At 37.2% G+C, this 12,756-nt stretch overlaps 2 protein-coding genes, 1 long non-coding RNA gene and 1 pseudogene across 3 annotated transcripts in view; 2 read left to right on the top strand and 2 right to left on the bottom strand.

Annotated features, from left to right (window-relative positions):
* ZNF366 (zinc finger protein 366) overlaps window positions 1–12,756 on the bottom strand; it is a 269,574-nt gene that overhangs the window by 237,864 nt on the left and 18,954 nt on the right. The window lies entirely within an intron of this gene.
* Window positions 1–12,756, bottom strand: part of LOC102539931 (large ribosomal subunit protein eL29 pseudogene) — a 91,319-nt pseudogene that overhangs the window by 59,616 nt on the left and 18,947 nt on the right.
* Window positions 2,306–2,692, top strand: LOC140695740 (histone H2B subacrosomal variant-like). Its single transcript, XM_072958933.1, has one exon. The coding sequence runs from the start codon at window positions 2,306–2,308 to the stop codon at window positions 2,690–2,692; it is 387 nt and encodes a 128-aa protein (XP_072815034.1).
* On the top strand, window positions 4,766–10,185 carry LOC140695661 (uncharacterized). The gene is made up of 3 exons (XR_012071403.1): window positions 4,766–4,862; window positions 9,715–9,924; window positions 10,114–10,185. It is a non-coding gene; the product is annotated as an uncharacterized lncRNA (long non-coding RNA).

Raw genomic sequence — 12,756 nt, 5'->3', positions numbered from 1 at the left:
CATAATTGATAAAATAAACAGTTGTAACCCCTGTACTATACATACTCAATCATGGAAGAAAGGATACCAGACAACCCACACCCCAAATAGATATAGTGTGATCAAGTATACACAAAAAAGGAGCCTGGAAAAAAATTCATGAAACAGTTCTTAACTTTGGCTCCACCTACACTTGGACAGCTTGGAGACCCTGAAACTCTGGTACACTGGGCATCAGTTCTTTCACTCTGTTGCGTCTTCTGCTCAAGGATATCAGGCATCATTCTAAGGCTAGGACCTTGGGGGTGAGGGCAGAGGAGAAGGGGAACGAGGATAGAGGCATCCACGGTATCCATTCTCAAAGTATGGTAGATACAAAATAATCAGACTTGCTGCATTGCCCAGATTAACAATCCAACAGGCATTTCCTAAAGGTCATTATGATAAAAAAGGTCTGTCCCTTGTTCCAGACTGCCTGGAGTAGGAGGAAGGGAGAAGGAAAAGAAAAACCAGCGTATCAGTGGTAAACTCATACATATTTTAGAACGATTCATTAAATTTTAAAAAGGAATTCAGGTTAACTCTAAAGTAGCTAGAAATTTTACAGAATCAGTATTCCTCATTTTCTGAACTTTTTGATCAATCAGTATTTTAGCATATAGTATACCCTTTTGACTTTAAAGTTTTTTTCCTTTACTACTATAATATATTGCACCCTCCCTTCTCCCCACCCAAGCACAGAACCAACTGAGAGAGTCATAGGGATCAGAAATATAGGAATCAAAATGTCAGCTTCATTACTGACAAACTGTTTGGAGAAGAGCTGTTAGGTGTGGGGCAAAAACAGGCTTCCTAACGTACAGTACCTCCAAATTAAGCAGAAAGACCTACTCAATTTCTGGCAGCTGGCAAAAGTGACCCAGCCCCAGCAGAAGAGCTGCCCAGAGTAAAAATCCCAACAAGAGTCCAGAAGAGGCTAAAACAGGCATGTCCATTGTCTCCCTACCTTCGATCCCAGGGAGGACTATCCCAGAGAGGGGTAAGTGAGAAGACAGAGGCCAGGAAAGTTATATTAGTGAAAGTTACTTAACAGATACATGAGGACTAGGGAATGAACATTCTCCACCTGATAGCTGCTTCTAAACGATAGCAAATAGAGCTATGCTATAATTAAGCTAAGTAATTATACACAGAGAAATCTGAAAGTTATATAGCAAGAGCTGACTAAAGATCCATCACCCCAGAGCATACGTGGAAGCAGCAGCCTCCACTCTCAGTGTGATGAGAAAGGATCTGTGTGCTATCAGCAACAAAGCACAGACATTTATGATGCCTATTGTCTTCAGAAATTAGAGCTTGTTCAAAGTTGTCCCTGTAATAACATTACCCTTCTTGCCTTATTTCAAATTTACTGGGCTAATTGAGAGAAAAAGGGAAGGGCTTATAGACAGTATTCCAGAAATTATACATAATCCAGTCTACCGTATCTGTGAAGTAGTTCATAGTGAAGGCCCTTTCGTGGTAGCCTTAATAGTTACAGCAACTGTAAATTATGGAAATGCTTGTGAGTTGCAATTTTTATAGCTATTTTATTTCTTTTTTATTTTACCTAGGAATGAATTTGATTAAGAAGGCGAATGGAGTTTTTATTTTTAAAGCATGACTATAAACATGACACATAATCAAGAATGACCCTACAAACACTTTGGGTTAATTAAACAAAAACTCTCCAATTGTATACAGTTGCTCCTAAGGAGCTGGGGTCCAAAATAGTGGAATTCATTTTTTAAATAAGTCACAATTTTTAAAAGCAGATTAGCTATACATAGTTATTTTTAATATACAATCATTTTGAGATTTTTAATGGTTTATTTAATTGTTCATTTGCTTATAAAATGAATTTATAAATACTTTTATGAATAGAGATTTCCCCCCATAAAAGGTTTATGGCGTTTTTTCCCTCTACTTTCCTGCAGCCAACCTCCCAAGTTGATGAGGTTTGCCAATTCTGAAAATATTGTATATTATGCCCACAAATTGCTAAAAAATACAGTACAAAAAAATGAGTACTCTTCTACCATGAAGTCTACCTCAGTCCTGCAACACTATCTTTTTAAGAGAGTTTTAGGTTGGCCAAGGACAAGATTTTCTCTTAACAACAAATCAGTGCTATTACTAGGTGATTATGACATAGGAAGAGTAACCTCCAATCAGAGAGAAGACCCAGAAGTCTGATTGTGACATACCAGTATAAGTATGAGAGCTCCCCCTACTCTTAGGCCCTTCTCCTCTCTACTTGTAACTGACAAGGAGAACAACATCTACAATGGCCAGACCTGTCGCCAAAAAGAACAAGTGCTCCAGAGGATATCAAAACCCAATCTCCAGAAAGAAATCACAGTCCATCACTGAATCTGGCCTTAGGAATTATTCACTCTACATAAACAGGGTCCTAAAGGAAGTGGTTCCCCACAGGAGCATATCATCCCATACCTTGGACGTCATAAACAACATGATCAACAACATCTTTGAGCGCATTTCCACAGAAGCCTACAACATAATGAATTTAAGGAATCGTCGTACCCTCACCCCTGAAGACATCCAGAAGGCAGTGTATCTTCTGCTGCCCGGGAAACTAGCCAAGTACGCAGTGGCTTTTGGAAGTGAAGCTGTCCACAGATATGTCAACTCCTACGCTCCATGTACCAGCTAAATTAAATCTCGGGGGAAGTAAATCAAACTTACTACCCAAATGATCACTTCAATATTGAATTCATTCTTCTTTTCTGTAACTTATTATTTTCTGGTATTTTCCCTATTTCTCTTATCTCTAGAGAAGAATTACTCTTGTTGTTTTACCTTCTAACAATTTGACTACTACTTGGGTTTTCCTGACACCTGCTTCCCTCCCAACTCTCAACCCAGACCTCTTTATTTCTCCTATGAATGTATAAATCTCATTATATAAATTCAGTGCTTATTGTAGTGTTAAGGTTTTGTTAACTATGTACAAGATGATTTAATCCAGCTATTTTCACCCCCAGGTCACAGTGACTTTGAATTTATGAAGACAAACATTTTAATCAAAAGTATACCCGCACTGATTAAATTTTCATCAAAAAAGTATTTTCTAGAGTAAACTATATTCAACCACTTGGTTCCTTAATGAAGTCCCTTTAGAACATGTTAACTATTTCCTTTTTATTTTAATTCTTATTTCCTGAATTTCAATAAGCTCAGTTCATATCCATGTAATTTTTATCTTTACATTTCCTTTTAATATGTATAATTGTGTGCATCGGTTAATCCCCTACTCTCAAGTTACCCCTACCCCACCCTTCCTCTTTGGTAACCATAAGTTTGTTGTCTGTGAGTTTGTTTCTGTTTTGTAAATAAGTTCATTTATACTGTTTTTTTTTAAGATTCCACATATAAGTGACATCATATAATATTTGTCTCTCTCTGTCTGAGTTTGCTTAGTTTAATAATCTCTAGGTCCACCCATGTTGCTGCAAATGGCATTATTTTATTCTTTTTTATGGCTAAGTAATCTTCTTTATCCATTCATCTGTGAATGGACACTTCGGTTGCTTCCATGTCTTGGCTGTTTATTGTAAATAGTGCCACTATGTATATTGGGTGCATGTATCTTTTCAAATTAGAGTTTTCTCCAGATACATGCCCAGGAGTGGGATTGCCGGATCATATAGTAACTCTATTTTCAGTTTTTTAAAAAATCTCCATACTGTTTTCCATAGCAACTGCATCAATTTTTAATCTATCTTCAGATTTGGTTCACTGGAATGTATTGTTCTACACTTATGTATATAAGAAGACTACCCAGGAACCTACCACTCAGTTTATAAACTTTTAAAACTTTACAAATGTTACTAGAGATATTTCCCAATCCCACCTCCCTGTCCACTATCCTGAGTTTTGTTTTCCATTATCTTGCTTTTCTTTTTACGTTTGCTACCTATGTATGTATATGTCTCTACATAATAGGTTTAATCTTCTTTATTTCATAACATGGAGGCCATGCTACCTGTGTCCTTCTTGTGTCTGCCTTTTTCTGTTAACATTGTTTCTATCTATTGATATGTATACCTCTAGTTCATTCTTTTCACTCCTGTGCTATATAGTATTCCATAATATGAATACACCAGTTTATTTACCTATCCTCTGGTGATGGAGATTTAGGTTGTTTTCACTTTTTTGCTATTATGACCAGTGCTGCTACAACGAGTTGTAACAACAGCTAAGACTTACATTTCCTATGTGCCCTGCATTTTACATAAGTTATTTAATAGGGATGACAACCTTGTGCGGATTAAACAATTTTTCCCTCCTACCGATGATGAAAAGGGGGCACAGAGAAATAAATAACTTCTCTGAGGTCACACAGCTATGTAAGTGGCACAGCTAGGACTTGACCAGGTTAATACAGTGCACTACAAACACATGCTACACACTGTGAACATTCTTGTACATATATCTTTTGGTACAAATGCACAAAGATTTTTCTAGGTAAAATAGACTTGCTGGGTCATTGATATGCCCATATTCAACTTCACTATATATTACCAGACACTCTACCAAAGTGTTTGCACCAATTTACATTTGCAGGAGATGAAAGTAATTTAGATTCTTCTGGTTACAAGAAACATATCACTTAAGTTTCCTCAAGAAAAGAGGGGTTTCTTGTATGTATATTCTGGGATTGGAACTGAGACTGTGCGAGGTGTCTCTCACTTAGGACCTATTCTCTGTTTCTCCTGCAGTTGCTCACTTCTAAGTGCTTCCTTCTCAGAGTTCCAGGAAATAGACCCGACAGGCCTATTGGATTCCACTTACATGAAGTACTACAATAAAATTTTACCACAGTAAGGAATTATTTTTTAATTAAGTGGGTATTTTTATATGCACCCATTTATATAATCAGACTTGAAATCAATCAGTTTGCGTTAGGCCCAGACAGTGGTTGCCGGCCACCCTAAAGATGGGCTGATCATGACTGGATGCCCACATCTGCCACTCTGCTGGGGGTTGTCATCAGTAGGGCCTCAAAGTTCAAATGGGGGTCAGCAAATTACAGCCATTGGGCAAATCTGAAAATAGCACTTTTTTGTTTGACTCCACATGCTAAGAAATCTTCGTACACAGGGATATTTAAGAAGAAAAAAGGAATATTCAACAAGTACAATATGCCCACAAAGCCTAAAATATTTACTATCTGGCTTTTTACAGAAAGGGTTTCCAACTTCTGGTCTATGCAATGCTGCTCCTTTTTGCAGAGCCTGTGATGCAGCAGGTTTTCTAAGGCTTTGCTTGGGATACCCATATCTCTATAAATAGTTCAGAAGTATGAAAAATGTATAGTCAGCTTTTGAAATCACTGGAGTAAGGACAGTACATACAAATGGTACTCAACAACTGGGGCAATGGACTAATTATCCACAAAAATGTTTTACTATAAATCGAGGTGTTAAAGTTGGTGTTACTTTAAGGAACTAGGGGGTTCACCATATGTTATTCTCTCTATTTTTGTGTATGTTTTGAAATATTTTAATAGAATTTCAAAATAAGATCAAGATTCTTGGCAAAAAATGGAACTAATTTCAAGTCGGATTATATAAAATGAATGTGTATACAAAAATACACATTAAAATTTTAATAATTTTTAGCGTGGCAAAATATATATAACATAAAACTTACCATTTTAATCATTTTTAAATGTACAATTCAGTCACATTAAGTACATTTACATTGTTATGTAACCATCACCACCATCCATCTCTAGAACTTTTTCATCTTCCCAAACTAAAACTCCATAAACATTAAACAATAACTCCACATTTCTCCCCTCCTTCAGCCCCTGGCAACCATCACTCTGCTTTCTGTCTCCATGAATTTGAATCTAGATACTTCATATAAGTGGACTCAAACAGCACTTGTCTTTTTGTAACTGGTGTATTTCACATAGTATAACATCTTCAAGATTCATCCATGTTGTAACATATGTCAGAATTTCCACTCTTTTGAAGGCTGAATAATATTCTACTGTACACATTTTATTTATCCATTCATCCACTAATGGCCACTTGTGTTGTTTCCACATTTTGGCTATTGAAAATAATGTCACTATTAACATGGTTATACAAACATCTCTTTGAGTCCATGTTTTCAATTCATTAGGTATATACCCATAAGTGGAAATGCTAGGTCACATGGTAATTTTGTTTTTAATTTTTAGAGGAAATACCATACCATTTTCCACACAGCTGTTCCATTTTCCATTCCCACCAGCAGTGCATAAGGGCTCCAATTTCTCCATATCCTCACCAATCCTTGTTATTTTATTTTGATTTTTATATGTAAGAGCCATTGTAATGGATACAAAGTGGTTTTACTTGCATTTCCCTAATGATTCCTGATGTTGAGCATCTTTTCATGTGCTTATTAGCCATTTTCTTTAGAGAAATATCTACTCAGGTCCTTTGGCCATTTTTTAAATCAGTTTGGCTTTTTGTTGTTCAGTTGTAGGAATTCTTTATATATTTTGAATATTAATCCCATCTCAGAAATGTGATTTACAAATATTTTCTCTCATTCCATGAGCTGCCTCTTCACTTTGTTGATAGTGTCCTCTGATACACAAAAGTTATTCATTTTGATGACATTCAATTTGCCTATTTTTTCTTTTGTTGTCCATGTCTTTGGTGTCATATGCCACTTTATATTTTGTATTGCTCCTTTGTAAGAAAGTTATTTGCAACATTAATAACATATATTTTTAGGGTCAATTCATAAAGCCAACCTAGCTTCTAAAATTAAAAAATAGACTCACACTTGCTAACACATTAAGAGTCAAAATTATTTCAAAGTGTCATTTTGACATCAATAGGGCCACTTTACCAACTCTTTTTTCAGTTTTGGGCCCTATAACCTGAGACAGTTAAATGAAAGGGTTTGACCACATAAAAAAAAAAATTGTGGTCAAACCCTCATTCATTGGCTCGAGAGCTCATCACTTAAAGCACAATGTATGCTGCATTTCACCTGGAGAGAGACATGTGGAAGATATTCTGGAACATGGGAGGGGCATCTAACCAGAAAAGAAAGGTGTCTTATAGGTGATGATACCTGACCTAGGTCTTGAAGATGAGTAGGAAATGCACATCAGTACAAGGAATATATTTGCAAATGTTTAGGACAGTAAATGGTATAAATTTGAGACAATTGCGAGTTGAATAGCTGCAAGCAGAGGAGGAACAATGGTAGAAATAAGGTCAGAGAGGTAAGCAAAAATCTGTGGGCTGACTTACTACTTGAATTTGATCCAGTACCTATGGGGAGATCCATGGAGGGACTTTAAGCATGGAGGGATGTGATTTCATTCATATTCAGAAAGGTTATTCCAGGAGCAGAAATGAGAATGACTTAAAATGGAAAGAGACCAGTTTGTACATTCCTGGAGTGATCCAGGAAGACTTAATGAGGGCCTGAACCAAGTCAGTGATGACAGAAATAAAGGAGGAAGAGATAGATGTGGAAGACACTTAGGATGCAGAATCCCCCAGAGATATGTGAAATGCATGCAGCAGCAGAGGAATAACCAACTAGGGATTCCCAGGGCTCTGGCCCAGAAGACTTGATACATAGAGCCAAGCTACGAGGCTCAGCTTATTTAGCACTTCCACATAAAAAATCTAGACAATATGCAAGGGACTGTTGTAAATGGTGCCATGTGTGGTTATCACAAGAGTGCTCAACGTGCAGAGGATCTGGCAAAAGTCAAACAACCTTGAGGTGGATGATTAGCACTTGTTTAAAGCTTAAACAGTACAGGACAGCTTGAATTTTTAATACTTGAGATCAGTTTTTATCACAACCCCGTGCTATGCCACACATCATGTGTTGACAGATTTTGTTAGTTTTGACAGCTGATTGCTTTAGAAGACATTTGGCAGTAAGAGGAGAAACCAGCAGACTATGTAAATATACGGGAAGAAAGTAGCAGCTGTAAATATAAGTCAAGGTGAGAGGTTAGTCAGTTACACTCAAGATGAAGAGAGTCCTGAAAAATAAAACTGATGCCTGTCCTTGTGGGTTCTTGGTAGAGAATTACTCAGAGACAAAAAGGACCTGTTTTCATGAAAAACTCGGCAGTGGTCTGGGCACAGACAGCGCAACTTCATTCAGGGCTCTGGCAAAGAAGTGAGACACAAAAATTGAGGAAAGGGCCATTTTCCCTCCTCTGCCCTGTGACCAGAATCCCAAAGTAGAGGCTGCAGATAGGAACTCCGGGAAGCTGGTGGGGAAGAGGAAGAACAAAGCAGTATCCTGTGATGTTCTTGCTGGGCTGGTTTGTGGGCACATGTGAAGTCAGACCCCTTTGGGATAATCACAGAAATTTCTGTGGGGAAATTTTCCAGGAGGGTGAGTTACAGGAACTTTGAGTTACTAAGATTTCGACTGAAAAGAACATAAAATTTTACCCCACCTGCATTAAGTCCTTCCAATGGGCCCTTTTTGGCCCTCACTTCCTCTTATGGTTTCTCCAGCAAAGGAGACAGAAAAATCACTTGATAGCAAATTAACCTCTGCAGAGTTGCATGCTGATGCCCAATCAGGTCAGCCTTTTAGAATATTATTATTATTAAACCAACTATCCCTCATTTTAATCAGATATATTTGGATTTGGTCACTTCACAGTAAAAAAGGCTTCCAAGAACAGCAAACAGTGCTACTTAATGCGGCAGTCAGTCTCCAAGATGGCTCCCTAACTTTCTTGTTCTGGTATTCATGCCTGTCTGTGGTTCCCGCTCACATTATATATATCAGGATTGGTCTGTGTGACCAACAGAATACAGTACAAGTGACAGTGTGTCATTTTCAGGGCTATGTACACTTCCTCCTTGTTTTCTCTTGGGTTACTCACTTTGGGGAAACCAGCTACCCTGTCTTGGGGACATCAAAGTGGCCCTATGGAAATATCCAAATGATAAGGAACTCAGGTCCCCAGCCAACAGCCAACATGGCCTTGCCAGTAATATGAGTGAGCCACACTAGAAGTGCATTTTCCAGCCCTAGTCAAGCCTTCTGAAGACAGAAGCCTTCACCAACATCTTAACTGCAAACTCACGAGAAACTCCAACCCAGACCCACCCAGCTCAGCTGCTCCTGAATTACTGACCCTCAGAAATGTCATGAAACAATAAATTAGTATTATCATTGTAAGTCTGGAAATAATTTGTTAAGCAGCAATATTTAACCTATATACTTAATTTACATCCCCGTGAACAAGACAACTCACGAAAGTAATCCTCCCAAAACAAAGAGACTGCCCCTACAACAGGCTTTATCCTCCACTTTGAGTCAAAGCAAATTTCTGGCACTAAAGCAAATTTCTGGTACTTTCCAAATTCAGTCATGTTTTTGTCTTCCCTTAGAGACAATAATGTTCAGAAATATTAAGATCTAAGTCCAAAACACCCATATACCCTATAATATCATATAGGCAGCTAGCTAACAAGGCTGTAAAGTCTGCTAAATTAATTTTTGAAAGCAGGCAAAAAATTAGTCTAGACTGTATTTATGGATAAACAACATCATTACATTCAATGATCTGACTGGAGAGAGAAAGCAAAAAAATCTGACAGTAATTTGATTTTAGGAAAAGAGATCTATAATAAAATGTTACTATTAAAGAAAAACTTGACGTATTTTCCACAGCAAAATACCTACAGCAGCATGAACATATTCAAAATATGTTACTGAAACCCCAAGGAAAATGCTGGCTTCTACACAAGCTGAGGAACTTGAGTAAATCTCAGAGGACTATCTGCAATGCTACAAGCAAATCAAGATGTTTCAATTATCAAACACATAAAAAATAATAACCAGAACTAGAGACAACTACCCTTGTTTTGGAGGATCTCGAAGGTGAGATTGTAAGTTATTATCATGCTTAATTTTATGTATTGTGGTTCATGATTTATGTATCTGTCTCTTGGCCTAACTTGTAAGCTCCCAAAAGATAGGACTCAGTAGCTACCTCAATTCACTGCCCATAGTGAGTTAATCTGAATTCCCTAGAAAAAAAATGAGTCTGAAGGAAGATTTTATTGGCAGGTGCAATTACAAGGCAGCAAAAATGAAGGAAAAGACAACTGAGTCAGAGGAGAATGGAAGGAAAATCCAAGGTAATGAACTGACTACACTGGCTACTATTCTATAACAAGCAATCGCTTGACTAGTGTTCCCACTTGGCCATGCAGGACATGTTTGGAGAGAGAATATGGAAAAACCATGGCTCAGAAACCTCAGTCTATTGTAGGGAAAAAATGGAGAGGGAATTTGTCTGCTAGCTCCATCCTGACTTTTATTTCCCACTGATCAAAGTTTGTTCTATGAGGATTTTATCCCCTTAAACACCTAGGCTATGACCACTTCAGCAACCACTAAGGAAAATTTATCATACTTTATATAAATCTCAAATTGGTAAGAGAGGCCAGAGAGTCTGGGCATTAGTCTCAAGTAGCAGAAATACATGACTCCCATATAATACTTTACTACAGTGGCTGTGGCAAAGCCATAAAACCCCAAGGCTTTAGGGATAAAGTGAAGCTGAAAGAATGCATTCAATACAGCCAGTGTTGGTAGATATTTGTGGATAGAACCTTCTTGCAATCTGAATGACAAACAGGAGAATAACAAGTATCCAGTATAGCTACAAAGTCCAGTTTTATCCAACTTTATACGTAAATCTAACTTACCTAGTTAGCTGCAGCCCTTTTCCCCTGACACCAGCAAAACACCATTGTCTCAGAGACAGGAGTAAGTGGTGAAAGATTTTTATTGTCAGTGCTCTTTCAAGGCTGATCTATATAGGAACAATCTTCAGGTTTTGGTCAAATTGTTCTTCTCAAGTCTTCCCAATGATTCAAGCTGGCCTCAGAATTCCTAAAATGCAGCTTTCTCCTCAGTAGCAGCCCAGGTTAATCAATTTGCTTCCATTTTTTGTGAATTTTAAGTACATAATTTGAAACATGAGTAAAGACACATTTTGTGCATAAAATTTGAAATAGTTCAAATCCACCATTTTTTAAAGAATTGTAAATAACTGCATAATTCTGAAACTGATGAACTATGCTTATACTATTATTTTGGGGTACTACTTTAGTAGGTAACAAACAAGCCCATTATCATTTTTCAGAATGAGTCATGATTTATGTGAGATCTTTAAGAGTATATACTCATAAAATGCATCTGCCTCCTATTCTTGCAAGTGTTGTTATCATTTTGCAGATGAGGAAACTGAGTCATCACATGATTGTGATGTGGGACTCAAAGCCAAGTGTTAAGTCATCAATGTCTGTCTTTATATCATTTCCATTATATCACGCTCATGGGTCTATCCCTCCTGACTTTGTGTTATTACCAAACCTTACCTTCATGCATAGCATCAGTAAAAATATTGGCTGAGACTGCAGTGTTCTACCTCACATGTACCTTTAGGTAGACATAAAGCTATTAATGGATATTCTTTTTACATTATAGTTCAACCATCCAGCCACTTAGCTACTTTAAGTGTCAATAAGCCATAGTTCACATTTATCTCCAAGAAAACAAATATGACAGTAACAACCACAAGAATACTACCATCTATCATTTGGGGGAGTGGGGCACCTGGTACTGTCTTAGAGTCTTCACATACATTGTTCCATTTAACACTTACAACAGGCCTGTAAGGCAATTATAATTATTTTTCTCATTTTATAAATAAGAAAACTGGGGTTCAAAGTCATTAAATAATTTGGCCAAAATTACCCTGCTAGCAAGCATATACTGAGTTCTCGACCCAGATTTTTTTCCACTGACCCAAACTGCCTTATATTTGCAAAGTACAGTAGAGGTAACAAAAATGTGCTTATTTTTACATGTGCATTAGCTCTTTTTACTCTTTATTATAATTTATTTTATAGATAAGGAAATTGAAGCTCAAGAAGTTTAGATATTTTTCCAAGTCCTTACAGCTAATAAATACCAGAGCTGGGAGTGAAAGCTTGGTTGGAATTCTTTCTATTCACTGCGTCTCACTGAAGGCTATCAAATGCTTAGTTGAAATCAAGACTGCCGTTTTCAACTCAGTGTTTGCTAATCTGTCATCACAGAAACACTATCTAAAAATTAATTTCTACAAAATATCACTTAGGACAATTATTTCCACAAGTTCCTACCTTCTGAATTAATGAGAAACCTCTACATTCATTGATGTTACTGTAATTTTATGCTGGAAACTCATGAGGATTTTTGGAGGAGAGAGAGAGAGACGGGAACTGAGGAAATTATAAGACCCTTACGGAGATATTGAAAATGAGAGTATGACAGTAAGGGTCCTCAAAACAGCTGACATCTTAATAGGAAGCCTGAAAGATTACTGAAGGAAGGAAGATAGGACTGAGAAGCTAGAAATGAGCAGAAACAAAACACCAAACAATGAAGTTTCTTCAATACACTGACAGAAAGATGGACATAGTTCTCTTGAAAAGTTTCTTTTACTTCCTTAGAATATGTATTAGGATTAGGTTTGGCTGTATAGAACAGAAAGATCCAAACTGACAGTAAAAATAAGAAGAAAGTTTGTATCTCTTTCATACAGTGGGCAGAAACTGGCAGTTCTTGCCAGTATGGGGTCTCCACAATGTTAGAGAGCCAGGATCATTCTTTGTTGTTGCTTTGCCATTCACAGCTGTCATTAGAAAGTTACCTCAT

The sequence above is a fragment of the Vicugna pacos genome, chromosome 3, assembly GCF_048564905.1.
Source record: "Vicugna pacos chromosome 3, VicPac4, whole genome shotgun sequence".
NCBI classification, from domain to species: Eukaryota; Metazoa; Chordata; class Mammalia; order Artiodactyla; family Camelidae; genus Vicugna; species Vicugna pacos.
The sequence above is the reverse complement of the archived record's forward strand: the minus strand, read 5'-3'. Positions and strand labels throughout refer to the sequence as shown.

What these genes read in the sequence shown, in the direction of transcription:
- LOC140695740 (XM_072958933.1), top strand. Translation starts at nt 2,306, where the DNA reads ATGGCCAGACCTGTCGCCAAAAAGAACAAGTGCTCCAGAGGATATCAA.